The 18617-nt window shown below is 45.5% G+C and overlaps 1 protein-coding gene across 1 annotated transcript in view; it reads right to left on the bottom strand.

The window, feature by feature from the left end:
- Nucleotides 1-18575, bottom strand: part of itgb5 (integrin, beta 5) — a 49077-nt gene extending 30502 nt beyond the window's left edge. Inside the window, exons 1-11 of the mRNA XM_074694379.1 lie at nucleotides 17988-18575; nucleotides 17107-17192; nucleotides 16795-16999; nucleotides 16467-16716; nucleotides 14822-14990; nucleotides 10393-10554; nucleotides 9182-9277; nucleotides 9008-9097; nucleotides 7560-7694; nucleotides 684-858; nucleotides 197-451 (exon numbers count right to left, since the gene is read on the bottom strand). Coding sequence (XP_074550480.1) covers nucleotides 197-451; nucleotides 684-858; nucleotides 7560-7694; nucleotides 9008-9097; nucleotides 9182-9277; nucleotides 10393-10554; nucleotides 14822-14990; nucleotides 16467-16716; nucleotides 16795-16999; nucleotides 17107-17192; nucleotides 17988-18072 — 1708 coding nt within the window. The 5' untranslated portion in view covers nucleotides 18073-18575. The remainder of the gene's footprint in view (nucleotides 1-196; nucleotides 452-683; nucleotides 859-7559; nucleotides 7695-9007; nucleotides 9098-9181; nucleotides 9278-10392; nucleotides 10555-14821; nucleotides 14991-16466; nucleotides 16717-16794; nucleotides 17000-17106; nucleotides 17193-17987) is intronic.
- Between the last annotated feature and the right edge of the window lie 42 nt (nucleotides 18576-18617).

Below are 18617 nucleotides of genomic sequence, written 5' to 3'. Positions count from 1 at the left end.
ACACCCACAGCAGGTAAGAAAGCGTGACTCAACACCATGGAGGGGAATCATTTTATAACAACCCCCAACACGCAGCAGATCTGAAGCCTGTTTGATGTCAGCTCGTACGTTCATCTCACACAGAGCTCAGGAAGGAACAAACCACCTGGCTGCCAGCTGAGGTGGTGATAAAGACACTCTGAGGACATCTTCCTACCTGAGCAGAGGACGCCTTTGTGTCGGGCGCAGGAGAAGTCATCACACTCGCAGTAGCTCCCGTAAATCTTTCCAAACTCGGACTCGAAGCAGAGACACTGGTTACAGCTGCACTCTCCTCTCCCGCTGCAGATCTGCTTCCCCTCCGCCTCCCTGCAGGCGCTCAGGTACATGCTGCTGGCCTCGCCCTCCTGGCACTCGCAGCGGGCGCCCAGGTAGCCTGGCTCACAGTCACACATCCCGCAGTTATATGTACCTGCAGGAGGAAGAGAGGATTCAACTGCACTGGCTGATTACAGGTCAACATGCACGGCTCGGGGTGCAGGGGGTTAGTGACTGGAAACATCAACACACCAGATGATCTAACCTCTAAGTGTGCAAAGAAACAGGGATCCAGTGCAGGATCAGAGAAATCAGCCTAAAAAAGAACAATCTGAAAACCCTTTAGATCCTGAATAAGTGGATAAACATGAGGGTGGAGGAGGTACCGATGGAGCTGCAGAGGCTGCTGTTGGTTTGGGCTTTCTTGCTGCAGCCACAGTCACACTGATAATCCACAGACACCTCCAGGCGGTCCTTAAAGCCCACTGGTTTGATGGTGAAGCTCTGGTCAGAGCCACGGGGAGGGCAGCTCCTGGCCTCCACAGTCACGTTGAAGGAAACCTACAGCAGAGAGGAAGAAAGACGGAGTGATTAGAGAGAAAACACACAAACAGAGGGACTGATGGAGGAACGATAACACACTCTGTTTGTGGAAGGAGACGAGTTCAGGTTAGGTTCAGAGTCTGACCTGGTCTCGACCTGCAGCCTCACATCTCTGACACCCTAAACATGACCTACTGATGACCCACTGATGACCCACTGATGAGCCACTCATGACACTGTGCCATGTTTACAGTCTGCAGAAAAAAAATTGGGAAAGTGGGACATGACACAGGAGCTACACCCCTCTGATTGCTCTGAGGAAGGAAGTGAAACCCAACCCTGCCCGTTTTCTCCTCTCTAACATGATCCTCTTCTCCTGGTATTTCCCTGATTTCTCTGCTTCTCAGTCAGAGCTCTGAGCGTGGTCTGCTTCATGTACAGCTGAGCTTTCTGTCCGACTTTAACTGGCTGCCAAGCCAAGCATGTTCACTCTCACAGCCTAAGGAAAACCAAGACAAAGTGCTAGGAAAAAGCAGACGCTTACTGGTTTGGCTCTGCGCCACATCATGCTGGATCAGAAATCAAACAGTGAGGTCATGTGACCTGGATTTGGGCACAGAGTTGAGGGTGTTTACAGCTGTGTCTGAGGTCTATACCAGCTTCAGACCAACAGACTGATGAACAGCTGCAGATGTTTGATTCAAAGATTAAAACTGTCTCATTAAATAATCTCTGCTTTGAAGCTCAGAAAAGAATAGTCTTCTGGAGGGTGGTCCAGAGGACAGACTCAAGTCTCCATCCCTGGCAGCACCTGATGTTTATAGTGTCTGTATTTGATGTGAATCAAAGCCTCTGGGTCTCCTTCAGGCTTCTGGAGTTCAGCATAAACAAGTCTCACCCTGAAGTCAATTTATAGACTTCAATATTACCAAGAAGAGTTTAAAAGCTTTGGCCAAACACTGCACAGGGTTTATATGACTGACAGGTGGGCATGAACCATTAATAAGACTCATTCAGCACCACCTCTGTACCTTTTTTTCTGGATGAGCAAAAAGTTAAACTGGTCTTCATTGGTTTAATACAGCCAACCCTTTTCAAAAGTGAAGCTAGCAAGAGAACCCACTTTATTCTACTCTGTATTTTAGGAGTGACCTTGGTCCAGTCTGACACCCCTCTGGTGGGGGCATCTAAAAAAAGAGTTTTTAAATTTGGTAGCCTGCGTCCTTTGGACTTGGATTGGTGTGAGGTTTTCAGCTAAATCTCAAGACATTTAATTTTCCATATGAATTCTGAAAGCAAGCTTAGGAATATGTACGGGTAGCATTTGAAAATATAGAGAAAAATTGAGACGTTGGGGAAGAACGTTTATAGAAACACTTTCAATACGCTCCAGTAAACGGAGAGGGGGGGGGGGGGGGGGGGGGGGGTGACCAGACCAGCGGTCCAGCTCACCCTCTATGCATTGAATTACTTTGGTATGATTAGCACCAAGGTCCTGAAAGGATATGGAAATGAACATACCAAGATAACTAATGACTCCTCTAGGCCAGTGTTTCTCAAATTGTGGTCCGCGGACCACTAGTGGTCCACCAGTGCCCCCTAGTGGTCCGCAAAGACCCTGAGGAAATTGTGTTTTTTTAATGGGACATTCACGAAAAAAGGGGAGGTGGGGGTGCGAGTTGTTCAGCTACTACGCAAATTGATAAAATCTACAAGAATTGGTTCATAAGAGCATTGAGTAATTTAATTTAATCTGAGTACTTAAGTATTTAAACAGTAGAAATTTTAAGTATTTTAGAATAATGTATCAGTAATGTAGTTATACTCAGATTTTGAGGTCCATTTCCCCCCTAATTCTAAAAGAAAACAACAAACAAAACAACAAACTATGAGGAAATGAGTGCACTTTTTTACTCTAGTCTCTGTCAATTTGAAAAAAAAAATGTTCTGAGTAAAGAGAATTTAAGTATTAAAATGTATAATTTTAGTCATAAAATAATTGGTGTATAATCCATTTACAAAATAATCGTTAGCTGCAGCCCTAGCAAGCTGTAACATGTATGATTCGAGTTTATAGCATATGAGTTTGTTCTCTGGGGTGTTCTTCTGGGGCTATTTAGCTCGTGGTGGTCCCCAAGAGTTTTCTAAGGGAATAAGTGGTCCTTGGTGTGAAAAAATTTGAGAAACACTGCTCTAGGCCCTTTAAACCCAGTGTGAAGTTTTACACTGAGGTGTCTCTCACTACTGCTGTCCATAGCCTCTGTCTGTATTGACCTCATATCCTGAGAACTGTCCAAATGCACTGATTCAAGTCTGCAGATGCGCCATTTTGTTACTAATTCTGTTAAATATAACAAGTCATCTTCTGCATAAAGTGATCATTTATATCATTATTTATCGTATTTTTAAACAGAGTTAAATCTGTAATCTGCCAGTATTTCTGATGATCATCTGCTTTGAGCTTCTTAACACCTCTACAGACACCAACACTGTCTTCAGTCTGTGGATGACCCAGTGTTTCCTGTCACTACTCTTCAGCTCCAGATTCTCAGTCAGATATGATCTCCTCTGGCCTCTAAGACTAAAGAGGCCTCTATAGAGACACACACTCATTCTGCACACAGGAAGCATCTACGCCACATGCTGCCTGGACTCTCCCTTCATGTAAGAGCGGGAAGCTTAATGAGCTAACAAGGACACAATCTAATTTACTGTAAATGTGAGTCGCGAGGAGGCTTGTCCATTCAATCATGTGGCTTCATTAGGACAGACAAGAGGCTGGAGGATGTGGTAGTGACAGAAATATGGGACCTTGGCTGAAGAATGGATGAGAAGATGCGCTGAGATTTAAGCCACTGAGGGAAAAGACGGAGAGATGTGATTAAAGGAGAGATGCGAGGAAGAAGAGAGGGTAGAGATGGATTTGTTGCAGCATACAGACAGCAGCGTCAGATTGAAGATGTTTTTATCTCAAAGACTTTAACATGAGACTTCCATTATGTTTGGGAAAAGTCCCCATGAGTGAATGTTTTGGATTCATATGACTCCTCAGATTGAATTAATGGGGACATTAGAGGTCAGGCATCATGGAGCTGAGTCTGAAACACTTTGTTTGGACACAAACCTCCTGTACGTCTGCTCAGCTCACTTGCATCCACACATATCCACACACACCCAGTTGGCTCCTCACCCCCCTCACCCCTTCTCCCTCCATTCAAGATGGAGAGAGCAGCGCGCACACACACACACACACACACACACACACACACACACACACACACACACACACTTTAGTGTGCTGTCATTGAGATGCAGCATCAGGCTCCACAACAGTCACAGACTGACAGCTGGGACGAGGAAGGGGCCATGTCCTCCTCTTGGAGAGACTGGGAAGCTTGGCGCCCTCCGTCTCCTTTCACCACAGAGGATAAAAGAACACCCCCCTGCTCTTTCAGAGGTGTTGTTGTGCCTCAGCTCCTCCTCACACCCTCTGTCTCCCAAACCCAGGAGCATAAAGCAGAGCCAGAGGAGCTCAGGGGGTCTGGGGGAAGAATTCCTCCATGGAGCTCACTGTGTGCCCCTCACCAACTCTCTCAATGGGTCCTGGACTCACCACAGATCCTAAGCGAGCCCGTGCATCGAATACAAAGTGACCACCAGAGAGAGGTCTGTGCAGGATTCAGAGCTATTAAAATGTTGGATTATCCTGACCCGAGGTGAGAAGTGTCCCCTCACTACACAGCTCCCTTTGTGCATGCTTTAAGACCCTGAGGATGTCTCTGCCATCGAAAACCTGAAGGTCTGGATTCATCTAGACTTAGTGCTGCAGGTAGAGCAGCCAGACTCTCTTCTGACTCTTAGACCTATGAGCTGGAATCTTTATCAGACACTATAATAAAATGGTCTCTGCAGTAATCCACTCCTCTTTCAGCTGGATCAATGTGAGTCATAGGGTCAGCCATCAGAAACACTCAGGAGGACGGAGAGAGAGAATGTTTCTGTTCCTGCTGCAGTCTGAATCCACAGAGAAGGGAGAAAAACTCCCAGAGGACCAGACCCGCTTCACCCAGAGCTGTAGAAGAAGAATTACAACAGGAAGAATAGTGGACCTGTACCTCTTCTAGAGAAAGCAGATCAGCAGTTACAGGTTGCAGAAGAACAGTTTACAGGCTGATTATCAAGAGTACAGATCTACAGACCCTGTCCTGAAGTGACCCTCACACAGTTATCATGTCCCTCATGACCACAGTGTCTCCTCTTCAAGAGACGCCAACAGCATCTCTGAGCTTCACTTAGGAACAAAATACCCCCCACACACCCCCACCCCAGTTTGAACATCAGACAGGATCTCTCTGGAAATGGATTCAAAGGTCACGCTGAGTTTAGCCAATGCTGCCAAGTCACCAGAGGCAGAGGAGTGCAGGAGGAAGGGGGAGGAGAGAAGGGGGAGAGCAGGAGGAGAGGAGGAACAGAGGCAGAGGAGGGCAGGAGGAGAGCAGGAGGAGGAGGGAGCAGGAAGAGAGGAGAAACAGAGGCAGAGGAGAGCAGGAGGAAGGGGAGGAGAGAAGGAGGAGAGAAAAGAAGGAACAGTGGAGGAGGAGGAGAGGGGAGGAGAGGAGGACGAGAGCAGTAGGAGAGGAGGAGAGGAGGAGTAGAGAGAGGAGAGCAGGGGAGATCTACTCTGGTAGATGTTGTTTTCCGTGGCGGTGGCGTGCACTCTGGCTGGACAAACGCCATCAGCTCTCTGAAGCCTTCACCTCTCACTAAACTGAACGGGAGCTTATCTCCAGTTCACATTTCGCTCATTAGCAGGCTCATCTTCATTGGTGCAAATTTTAATAGTCGACGTGTCGTATTATTGTTTTTATTGTTGTTGTCACATGGTGAAATCAAATACCAGGGGGTAATACTCATTTCTAACATCAGTTCACAGCATGAGGTGCTGTTTTATTGGATACTTCTATGGGAAAAGATCACCAAGTTCTATGTGAGGAATATTGAGGAAAAATCTCCACTCCCAGAGAGCGCTGTGCGCTGACAGAGGCTCTGCATCTCCGGCTTGGTTTAGCGTCTGATAACGTGATTTAGAGCTTCTCCTTCACTCTCTGTTACCGACAGTTTTTCAGGATCTGAGTCACAAACTAGTGTCAAAACTCCCCTGACATTATAAAAGAGAGGACATTTATCTGATGGAGCTCTCACTCTCAAGCTCACACTGCACCGGTAACACTCAGCGGGGAGGAGGAGAGACGAACTGCGCATGAGCGAAATAGCGCATGTAGAGAAATGAAACTAAACGCGTTGTCATGGAGAGCTGGGAGAGAGTCAGGCTGGATCAAACAGAGAGCAAAGCCCCAATAAGTAAATCAACATTACAAAAAAAAAAACAAGCCCAATGTCAATAATAAACGGTCTGTCCAACACTGCTACAACAACTTCATTTCCCTGTTACCTGCTTCATTCATTTTGAGATTTAGCCTATTTATTTTTTTGTATAGTACTTGTATTTTTTTATGTCATCATGAATGAAATAAAGACCAACAAACAAACAAACATGACACAGGGCTGACCAATCAGAGGAGAGAGACTCTGAGTAAATGCAGTGAAAATGCAACACACAGGTTGAATTATAAAGGTCTGCACATTTAAAAGGCCAAATTAGGTTGATACACAAAATAACCACGATTAATCGACAAATCAAAAAAATAGTTGATTGATTAGTTGACTTGATAATCCTTAGTTGCAGCCCTAGTGGCTAAGCATTGAACTAGTTATTCCACGGTGTGTTTGAGTTAAACTCTACAAATAAGTCAGTGCACATTAACTTCATTGATTTTGTTGAAGTGCTTCCATACATCAGTTCTCTTGACTGACATGTTTCAGGTGTAGCAGACGCTCTGGATTTGTTCTGCTTTTGCTTTCGGTGTAGTAACATGTTTTTGGAGAGTTGCCTTGGCCCCTAAAAAAACTGTTTTTGCTGAAATCTGGCGCAGTGTTCTAGAGTCGTGGCTGGAGAAGTCATACATCCAGTTAATTATTTTTTGCCTCAGGAGAAGACAAAGCTGGGTCACGCATGTAACACTGTATGTGTTCAAGTTATGGCGCCAAGTGGAATGCTTGCACAGGTGTATGAATAAAAAATGTTACTCAAATAATGGGGTCAATGGTGAGTATTTGTGTGCTCAATTTCTCATCCCATTCCTAGTCTGAACCTTCAGAATGCAGACACTGAATCATGAGCATACACTTTCCACCAAAACACTCCTGAGCCTTTTATTTTGCTCAGGATGTTGTTTCCATGGCAACACATCCCTGCAAGCTTCAAAAACGGCATGAGGCACCTCTGCAGCCAAACAGTCACAGAGCATCACACTTGTGTTGACCTGCACCACATGCTGCACATGAAGCTTCTTACACACAGTTTGTAAAATCTGCAGCTCTGGGAGGTGATGCTTTACTGAGAGCTCCACCCTCTCATCACCATCACACATAGGCATAGGAACCACAAATCATCCTCACATCATCACTTCTCCATGACATCACCATCACATCACCCTCAAATCATCCTCACATACATCCCCGGTTTAAAAAAGTTTAAAAGTCTCAGTCTGCTGTGAAGCCACTCATAAAGTTTTCATAGTGCCTGAGAGGAAATGTGGATTTCTCTTTCAGGCCATCAGGCTGCATGAAACATTTACAGTCCTTGGACAGGGACTCACCGTGTCTCCTATCTTGAGGTCAGCACACTTTCTGAGGCCGGGCAGCGGCTTCCCGTCCTGACAGGTGGCGGTGAAGGAGAGACTGATGTCCTCTGGGTGGTCCCACACTGACAGCTCCACCTTGGAGCGGATATTCTGAGGAGAACACATTTTATCAGAACGTGATAACAACTCAATGATAAGCTCACATTCCTCCTGGAGCATGGTGTGATAAAGCCTCCCAGTCTTTTCTGCTCAGAGTCCTGAGCGTGTTACCCCTGAAAAACACTTGATACATCTGCAGTGCGAATCCGGCTGCATGTTTAGTCCAACAAGCTGCATGACTGACAGACAGCTGGAGTCACAGACAGAGAAGTTCCCATGCTTCTCACTCCCTTGATCAGTCTCTCTTCATTCATGTTGGGCTGTAAAACCTCAAACCTGTTGACTCCTGGTCTGGCTCAGCTCATTACAGCGGTTTGTCATCGTAGTCAAGCAACATACTAACTGATTTTGACACAGTGGATTTTATTTTGAAAGTCACTGGGTGTTTTTAGGTAGTTTCTGGTTATGACTTCCTGTCCCACTGGATCTTCCCTACGTTGAATTTATGCGTCACAGCTCCACGTCTGTCAGAGATAAGAGAGCTGCGTATTACCAGCAACTCAAGACCAGTCACACAGACGTACTGCAACAGAACGGAGCTGACAGATTGATTTGAATAAATCCTTCCTGATCTGTGCCGAAACTGAACGACAACGCACTGCAGACACATCTGGTGTATTTTAGCTGTTAGCATGATTCTCCACTGTGTTTCTCCAGGCCTACAGCTCTGGTTGAGTGTCAGAGATGAAAAGAGTGAAATGTGGGGAATGCATTGCCTGGTTAGACATGTTTTTACAGTTTGTTTAAGAAAACCCAAACTGCATCGTGCAGGCTAGCAAACCGAGGCACTCTGCAGTGCGTACAAACTTTATTCTCTAAAGCTTTTATCACGACAAACTGTGCCAAAGAGAAATCAGGATCATGCTCTGTGTACATGGATTCCTTCACCTTCACTCCCTCTCTCTCACTACTTCCTGACCCTTGACGTGATCACAGCGAGTAGCCGCTCTGAGCTCCATGCTCCAACATGAAGAAAACTCACTTCAGTCACACACAGTAAGCCCACAGTGTTTGGCAGAGCCGTAGACTGGTGGATATAACAAGGCAACTGAAATGTCAATAAGGCAGCGAGTCAAAGACCTCGTTCAGGCTTCCTCCCACTCACTCCGCATGTCGAGCCTGAGTTTGACTCTGCTCTGAGTCAGACGACATGCTGCCACAGGGCCGCAACCAGACGCAGCTCCTCCTGACCGAGGGGAGGAAGAATCTGAACGCCCACTCAGGAAAACACTCAGGGAAAGGCTGAATGCAAGCAGAGCCACTCAGGAACACTTAATTATTTCATGAGACATCTCGGTACTCACATTATACGCTGCAACAATCAGCTGGATCACGTTCTTAGAGTCCTGATCCAGGATCTCTACTGTGGTCCCAGGTATGAGAGCAGTGAAGTTCTTTATTTGAGGAGAGAAATCACAGAATGATCGAAAAGAACATAAAGAAACATTTATTAGAGATCCAACTGTTAAATGAATTACCTTATAGATGACATAGAGCCGTTTGGTCACGGCAAAGATCAGGAAGATGTTGTTTTCTGCCAGTTTCTCTCCAAGAAGAGCCAGAGACGGATAGTCCTGTTGAGAGACAGAGCAGGGAATTATGGGTAAATTACAGAGTCCCCTGTCCAGGAGCAAAGTTATATGTCAGGTAAAAGGTTTCATAGCAGAGTTCCTCAGCTGTAGCTCTGCTTTGGAAAGTGTGTCTTGAACTATTCTTGGTACATTTGGAGGAAAATAAATTCATTCAGTCATTTTCTTAACTGCTTATCCTGTTCAGGGTCGCAGGAGGCTGGAGACAGAGACAGACTATCATTCACACACACAATCACACCTACAATTTAGAGTGATCAGCTAACATGGTGAGCATGTTTTTGGACTGTGGGAGGAAGCCGGAGTACCCGGAGAGAACCCATGCATGCACTGGAAGAACCTGCAAACCCCACACAGAAAGGCCCATTAGCTAAGCTGGGAATAGAACCAGTGACCTTCTTGCTGTGAGGCTGCAGCGCTAACCATTGTGCTACCGTGTCGCCCGGAAAATAAATCAGAAAAAAAGAAAATTCCAGATTTAAACTGGAGCAGAGTGATGCCCACATGATAATCATCTGTTTATTACATCAGCCTGTTAGCATCCTCTGAGAAACACTGGTTAATACCACTGTGGAAGACTGTCTGCAGCTGGGCTGAGGGTCCTGTCAGGGTTTAAGGGTTAAAGGGTTAAACAGCTGATCATGCATTGCTCTATCAGCTGGAGGTTTGGCCGTTTGTTCCTCTGCCTGCTCCGTCCTGTGTGGTTACATGTCCATGCTCTAATCTGTGGTTTTTACTGGCAGCCTCCGGGTGTAGAGCCCAGCTCCTCCTCCCTCTGCAGCCACCTCCACATGCAGCTGCTATAAAAAGCTCAGGTTGCCGGGTGAAAGACAGACGCTTCAGCTCCGTCAGCTCTGTTCCAGTATCAAACCCTGAAAGGAGGTGAAAGGCTGCAGGTATCAGACACACCTCGGAGTCACTCTTCAGGTAAACACTGGACATTCCTACGTCCATTCACGGCTGGCTATAATAAAGAGAAGCAGCTGCAGGCTGTGTTATAGTGAGATCCAGCTGTCAGGGAGGCAGACTTCAAACTGCAGATGAAAATAATCCACTCATGCTAACATTTAAAACTGGCAGCAGACGAGAGCTCCACTTACCATCTCTGTGGAGGCGCTGTACTCGTTCCTCTCGTTCAGGTGACACCTCCCATCATGTGGCTGGACGAGTCCACCCAGCCGGCCGTCCAGAGCGAGGTGAGGGACATCATCTGTGGCAAACACCAGCAGGTGGTAGGCCTCCTTCCTCCAACCGATCTCCGTCTGAGCACAGAAAACAGCAGTGAAGACTTCTGTTATGACTGAGAGTCATGTTTATTTATTGCGCGAATGGAGAAGCGCGATTTTGTTTTGTTTCTCTCTGTCCTCCTCTGTCTCTCCTCTTTTGTGCTCTCCTTTTTGCCGCTCTCCTGCAGGTGGGGCCTGTGATTGGCTGAGGGGTGTTGGGACACACCAGCTCCTGGTTGGAGGAGGATGTGACGTGGTGGAGAGAGGATGGCCAGAGTCTGAGGACAGGGTTTTCAAAGGGGGCTCCGGCAGTTGGGACACCGGCCCTCCTTCCTCACCACTGCCATTCGTCTGAAGCTGTGTTGGAGTGATGTATATGTGTGTGTGTGCTCATTATGAGCAAAGATCTGTGACTTTCTGTCAAGTTTAGAATTCTTGGTAAGTAGGGGGGAACAGCATGGGGAGGGGGATCAATTTTCTCCTGTTTTGCTACAGGGAGTCAGTCCCAGGTTTTGAATGTTTTTTTTCTGTAGAGCTAGGTAAGATATTTTTCTTTCTCAGTGTGATTTTGTTTGTTTCTTTGTTTGCTTTGTTTCCCTGATGTAACCTAAGTGGAAAAAAACCTTAAATAAGAATTAAAATTACAGTTCAAAGACTGCAAACTGCTTCTGTTTTCTTTCTCTTTTCCCGTGTTGAGATGCTCTGGTGGTGAGACAGGAGAGGTCACCTCATGTAATTTCCCAGTTCCCCTAGACTGGGTCATAACACTTCTGACACATGGAGACTTACAGAGCCAGAGACAGACAACACCAAGCTTTACATCCTCATTCAACCAAGCCCAGATACTGCCACAAGATCCAGAGCTCTCAGCCTACACACACACACACACACACACACACACACACACACACACACACACACACACACACACACACACACACACACACACACACACACACACACACACACACACACACACACACACACACAGTGTAACTACAGCCTCAGGCTCGTCCCTGAACTGTATCAACAGGAAACAACAGGCGTGTCAGAGTGAGCCCTGCAAAGAGCTGAGGAATGCTCAGCTCCACACAAACATTTTACCAGAGGAGGATTTTATCTGTCGCTCATTCATCGTTTAAAATTCAACAGGGCTGACGAGGATCCTGTCAGAGCGAGTGTTGAACTAACCACAGCAATGGAGAGAGAGAGAAAGAGAGACATGGACAAGCTTTACATTACAGACATGACAAACACAGCTTTAAAAGTTTCCTGTTGTGGAGGAGGAGGTCTGAAAAGCTAACACCTTTTCCTCGTCTCTGAACCTGGATGATACAAAGTTTTGGACTCTAAATCACTAAAACTTAAGCTAGTTTTAAATCCTGCTTTAAAACCAAAAACAGCTGATCTGTGGCTCTCCTCTAAACCACCAGACTCCACTGACAAAAACAAGAATCCTCCTTTCCAGAGGACTGGACTCTGTGCTGTGAGTCACCGTCCTGATGCCTCAACCCGTCTGTTTGTTTGTCAGTGAGGTTTTTGTGTTACACAAGGACTGGGCTGGACTAGAGTGAACCTTTCAAAACCTTACAAATGGATCAACAAAGACTTCAGGTTAATGGTCCCCCTCATGATGCTCAATCACTGGTTGAATGAATGAATGAATAGAGACTGGTGGCTTCAGGGGGCGAGGTGTGGACTTCATCCTGGTAAATAGATGTTAACTCTGTGGGGAGCCTTTCTGTGAGGTTATCAAATAAAAAAGTCTGAGCCCGTCAGGACGCAAAACCAGAGCAGGATGCTCTGCAGGAACCGAGTCACAACAACTGCAGCAGGGAGGAGAGAGATCTGTCAGTAAATTCAGAATATTTACTCCTTGATTTTTCTGGATTCACACTTAAAGAGAGACCCACAGTTTTTTTTATATAAGCTGCTGTAAATGACTGGTGTGATTCATGTTTGAGTTTGTGCTGAACTACAGCTTTCCCCCTTTAGGGCTTTACAGTTTTCTCAGTCTAAGTTTGAGTTTGCTCTGGCTGCTACACATGGAGGACCTAAAACTGCCAAAATTAAAAACCAAAAAAAGTTAAACTAAATATATATATATATATATATATATATATATATATATATATATATATATATATATATATATATATATATATATATATATATATATATATATATATATATATATTATATATATATATATATATATATATATATATATATATATATATATATGTGTGTGTATATATATATATAACATGTATCAATCTATCTAATTCAGAGACTCACAAAGTACAACGCATTTATTACAGACTTTTGTTTTAACTTTCACCATATAGTAGGTGACAAGCTTAATCGACAATGATGTAATAACATCATTTTCTGTAGTGGACATATGAAATTATGACATCTGAATGTCCGTTTGTACTTTGTAAAATGTCGCCACTAAATTCCTACATGTCGTGCCTTTGCACCCGCCCATTTATCAATAATGGCATTAAATGAAATAGACCGTGCCAGACTGTTTTCAATAAAGATCACTGCTAACCAGGCCAAGCGATCATTGCTTACACTCGATCGAAGGTACAGTATGTTTTAACAAGCTTCAGCTTACTGAAGATGCAACAGTCAGAGGCGAGATCAGGAGTGCTCTAAGGGCTACAGTCAAATTGGGAACATCAAATCAGGGAAATTCAAATTCTCAATTCTCTTCGCCTTGTAACCCTTCAGTAAACGTCTTTCTGGGTATATTTCTTGAATGATTTTTATCTGGCGTGTGCTGCTGACCTCTTGGCCAGGTGGCCCTTGTAAATGAGATCCTGATCTCATTGGGATTTATCTGGTTAAATTTTTTTTTTTAAAAAAGATTTCTCTCATGATCTGTTATACTGTTAAGTAATGTTAGTAATAATAGTAATTTAATCACGTCTAATCACATCTGCATGTCTATCAGCGGGCATGTTCAGTACAGTACAGGACAGTACAGTACAGTTTAGCTAGTAGCAGCTATAGCTGACCGTAATATTTACAAGCCTCCTCTTCATACACTGTCTGATGGAACTTACCGACTGTTTTTCAACCATTTTGAAAAACCTTTTTTTAATTGCTACTGAATCTTTTTCCTTCTCCCTTTTCCGTTTTCTGTTCTGTGCCCCCGAGAGCTTTCTTATTCATCTGTCCATCTTTGACTGCCTACCAAAAGAAAACACACGTTTATTGTCCTGCCCCCCAGACACGCGCACGAACAGGGCGGATGAGAGGGGTTTAAGGAGCAGAGGGGCGCTAATCAGTGGACATGCCTCTGTTATCGATCGTATTGTTTACACAAACAGCTGTCAAATACAGAAGATGCGGACTCGAAGTAATTTCCCCCCTATTGCTTTGGCGCCCCCTCTAGCGAGGTGCCCCCCTGCACCGCATACAGTGCATACCCACTTTTTGCGCCACTGATCACCATCAGTCATTAACTTTTATTTGACTCAAGTCTTGCACAGTTCTGGTCGTAATGTGAACACCGGCAAGAGGTGATGGTACTTAATCAAAAGTGAAGAAATATTGCTTTAAGTTGTAAAAGAGACGCAGCTATTGAGAGTTGTGTGGTGATTTCCTCTTACTGTGGTGTTGGTAGGTACATCTAGTTCATTTCTGCACTCACTTGTGGATCAACCAGTATGCAAACAGTTCAACCCAAGACACACTTAAGACCACCCCCCCCACTCTAATATTATTTTCTGCTGTATTTCATGCTGGCAGTGTCTGCAACAGTAAATAAATAAGTATGAGAGCAGAGCACTTTTATTTACTTCATTATCATATCTAATTCTTTATATTTTTATCATTGTTATTTTTTGTTAACTTTAATTTATTATTTGATTTTGGCAGTTTTGGTCCTCCATACCTACAGAGCCAGTCCTGATCCAAATCTGCAGACTGATCTTCAAAAGAAGCAGCCAACTCTCTGCTCCAGTCTCATGTAACAAACCCTTCCCCATCAACCATAACTAACCTAATCTAAAGTTTACTCAGCCTCATACTCATGTGGTATCCTGTACAGGAGTGGATCAGCCTGTGGACTGACTTGGCCTGCAGTCAGAAGGTTTAAACAGATTAGCTCCTCTAGATTACTAGCCAGGAGCTGCACAGAGCTGCCAACAGCTGCAGGGAGCTGCAGGGAGCTGCAGGGAGCTGCAGGGAGCTGCAGGGAGCTGCAGGGAGCTGCAAAGAGCTGCAGAAAGCTGCAGAGAACTGCAGATATCTGCAAAGTTACAGAGCAGTGAGTGTGTCAACTTATTACCTTACAAACAGCTGCCTGTAGGATGGCGTCAAACCCGCCCTCAGGAGCGTCCCGGTTACGGGACACCATCTGCTTCTGCACCTCCTCGTTGAAACGGTCCACTTTGTCGGTCAGAGAGAGGATGTGACGAAACCCGAAGGTAGGGACGCAGTTAGGAAAGAGTTTGTATCTGTGAGAGGAAGACAGAGAGGTCAGAGAGGGACGTTTCCTTTGAAAGTAACACCAGGATACCATTCAGCACAAAGATGGAGGTCTGGCTCTTCTGCACAGTGGACATACACTCCTGAATTTAGGGCTGGCTGGAAAATTGCACAAACAGATGAGAAAGCATTTAATGTTTGCAGAAGCGAAGTAAGCATCCAAACACTTCATTAGATATAAATGAGACTAAACAGCTTCCACATCTGAAGAGGTCCTGCTTCCTCACAACAACATGAGAAATCTTACATGATTTATGTTTGCACCTTACACACTGAAAAAAAAAAATCTAAATCTTACCAAGTGTTTTTGTCTTATTTTCAGTAGAAAATGTCTATTTATTCTTGATATGAGCCACATTCAACTGACCAGTCCAGAAATATGTCTTGTTTCAAGTTATTAAAAGGCAAAAATTAGGTCTGAATTGCTTGTAACGAGTAAAAATAAAATCTGCCAATGGAACAAGAGAAAAGTTAGTTGTATTGAGACATTATTATTATTATAGTTTGTTACAAGCAATTCAGACCTCGTTTCTGTCTTTGAATACCTTGAAACAAGACATTTTTCTGGACGGACCAGTTGAATGTGGCTCATATCAAGAATAATAAGACAATTTTTACTTAAAGTAAGGCAAAAACACTTCATAAGATTTCAGTTTTTGCAGTGCAGCAGCATATGAGGGCATCCTTGCAGCTTTGTTTGCTTTAATGATGAAAATAAAATCAGATGCTCGTTAAAATCCCTGAATGAAGTTTTGCTCCTTCTCCAGAAACAGAGAGAGCAACAGCCCGGCCTGCCCCGCAGTTCAAACGTTGTCATCTATCTTTTTAAATATTTCCCTGCTGTGCATTACACTGCGTGACACACTCAAACACACACACACACACAGAGTCCAAACCAAACCCATAACCTAGATGGGAAGTGATGCGCGATGGCGTGCGCTACGTTAGAGCACTGCTGTCTCACCTCAGGGCAAACATGGTGTGCTGCAGTTTTTTCAGCCCTCAGTCTGCTCTGCTGCCTCTAACTTTGACCTCATCAGCAACCAGAGGGGCGAGGGGCACAGGGTGAGGGGGCATTTTTTAGGAAATGTTTACACTGCTCTGTCATACAATAAGAAACCAGCTTTCCAGCAGCCTCAGTGTCTACACATACATGATTCATGAATGAACAAAAATAGCCTGAGTGTCTCTGATTATTATTTCAGAGGTTTCTCTTAACTGCTGTGACACTTCAACCCCACAGGAGGACAGAGCTTAGGATAGAAAGGACTCTACAGAGCAGCAGCAGAGAAGGAGAGGTCTTTTTCTGTAGGAAATGTTTCCAAATGTTGATAATCGAAAGATTAAAAACCTGAGCTAACAGCAACTACAGACTCTGTCAAACTGGTTTGACTTCTGGATCAGTCTGACTTTCTTTGGGATCTGATGCACTTTTCAAAACTCACCCATTGCAGGGGTTCTCCTGATACTTGGGCGCTGTGTAGGAGAAAGGAGACATGTTTTTGTCCACAAAGGAGCCAAAGCCCAGCCGGAAGTTGCTGGTGAGTTTTCCCATCTCCTGTGCCAGCTTGGTGCCCAGGTTACGGATTGTGTCCAGGTCGTCTTTCATGGACAGGGAGAGGTCCATAAGGTAGTACAGATCCACCGGGTAGTCCTCCACCTGCCGCACCTGCAGCCCAAACCAGGTCTGGTCTCCTGGAGAGGCAGGAGGAGAGGATCTGTTAGTTTGGCTTTGGTGACCATGCTCCCTCCCCCTGGATTTATAAAACTCACCCGGCCGCAGACTGACAGAGATCTTCTGGGGCGCAATTTGGACCACGCTGTTGGTGGGCCCGGACCCTTTAGAGCTCAGAGGAATGTTCTGCAGCACAGAAATACTGCTGCTGGAATATTCGATAAACTGTAGCTCACAGCCCCTCTTACGCAGGTTCTGGATAAAATCGCAGCGTGATGTCAGAGTCCGACCCCTCCTGAAGTCCTGCAGGATGAGACAGCATGAATCGCTCAGTGTCATCGTTACATGTATGTGGTCTGTACGTGCAGGGACTACAAATCCAGGCTACGCTGGCCCCAGGTGAGCCTTACCTCTTGTGCGCACCAGGCGCAGCTGGGGTGAATCAAGAGGCATTCTTCACAGGATGTAGAGCTGCCACTCATACACATGTTCAGACCTGAGGAGAGGGAGGAAGAGATCACAGAGGCAGTGTTACAACAACACGAGTGTGTGTTTCTGTCAGAGGTCTGTGCAAACACTCATCACAACACTGTGCAAACCAATGCACCGACTGTCTCAGCTGCATGATAGTGAGTGATGCTGTGAGGTGTGTGGGTTTTGCGTTGGACTGCATCGTATTCATGCTTCTGATATTTTTGTGTGGATGAAAATGATGCTGAAGTAGCTCCAAAACATGCTGCACCTTTATTGAGGCTGGATAACAGAGACATGGTAACAAACGGGCTGTGTGATTCCCACCCAGAGCAAATATCATCCATCAGTCTCTGAACCAGCCTTTAAAAACAATCACACTGATTCATTCAATGGATATAACGCTTCAGGTGAGTCTTTGACATTTAACAGACAGATGTGTGTTCAGTCGTTTGTATTTTCCATCGAGGCAGCTGTCACACTGAGCTCGGGGACATTTACAGGTTGTTTTATTCTGACACTGCTATCCTCAAACCCTGAGTGGTAGGTTAGAGCCTGATGTTCTCCTCTCAGCTGGGTGGAAACAAACAACCCGATGACCTGTTTCTCGCCTCCATGTGGCTCCAGTTTACAGTAGCTCCCCCTCCCGTGTGTGTGTGTGTGTGTGTGTGTGTGTGTGTGTGTGTGTGTGTGTGTGTGTGTGTGTGTGTGTGTGTGTGTGTGTGTGTGTGTGTGTGTGTACAAACACAGGCTGTATATTGTAGCTGGATGTAGATAATAGAGAGTTAACAGCCTGGCTAACAGGCCCTCTTTGTCCCACCTCTGGCACCGTGCAGGAAGCTTTCCAGAAGCGCGCAGCACAAAGCGGCTCTCCACATCCACGTCCACGTCGCCGGGCTGCTCATTGTGTCACTCTGCGTGTTTCTCTAAAGGATCTGTGTCTCTTCTCCAGCAGCTGACACTGATTTATTCCCTTAGCATGAGCGCCTTACTCCTCTCTGATTAAAGTGTTCACTCCAGCCCAGCCCCCTGTGACGCGGGTAATCCCGGGTTATGAGACCTGAACGGGGCGCAGACACGGACTCCTTGCCATGCTTCTGCCACAGAGTGGTCCCCTCTGGTCCCCTCTGTCGTCTCACTCGCAGCAGTCCTGTTGATCCGCTTGTTGAACTCAAGTTTCTCCGTTCGGACGCCCCGCAGCTCACCACCTCCTCACTCCGTCTCCCATTCCTGACAGCAGCTTCAGAGCTCCATCGGGGTCAGGGAGCTCAACTAACAGACGAAGACAGAGCGGAGCTGAGCAGCAAGACGAGACAAAACCCTGGATATGAGCAGTAATTCTCCAGCTCTCCTCTCTGCTACACGGATCGTCTCTCTCTCCTGGTTTGTGTCCCAGCTAAAGTCTCCTCCCATCCATGACTGTTGATTACATTAACCCTTTCGTGTCCCT

The sequence above is a fragment of the Halichoeres trimaculatus genome, unplaced genomic scaffold (assembly GCF_033239565.1).
Source record: "Halichoeres trimaculatus isolate MK-OKI-2021-1 unplaced genomic scaffold, fHalTri1.1 fHalTri1_scaffold_19, whole genome shotgun sequence".
NCBI lineage: Eukaryota > Metazoa > Chordata > Actinopteri > Labriformes > Labridae > Halichoeres > Halichoeres trimaculatus.
This window is presented reverse-complemented; position numbering and strand designations above follow the sequence as displayed.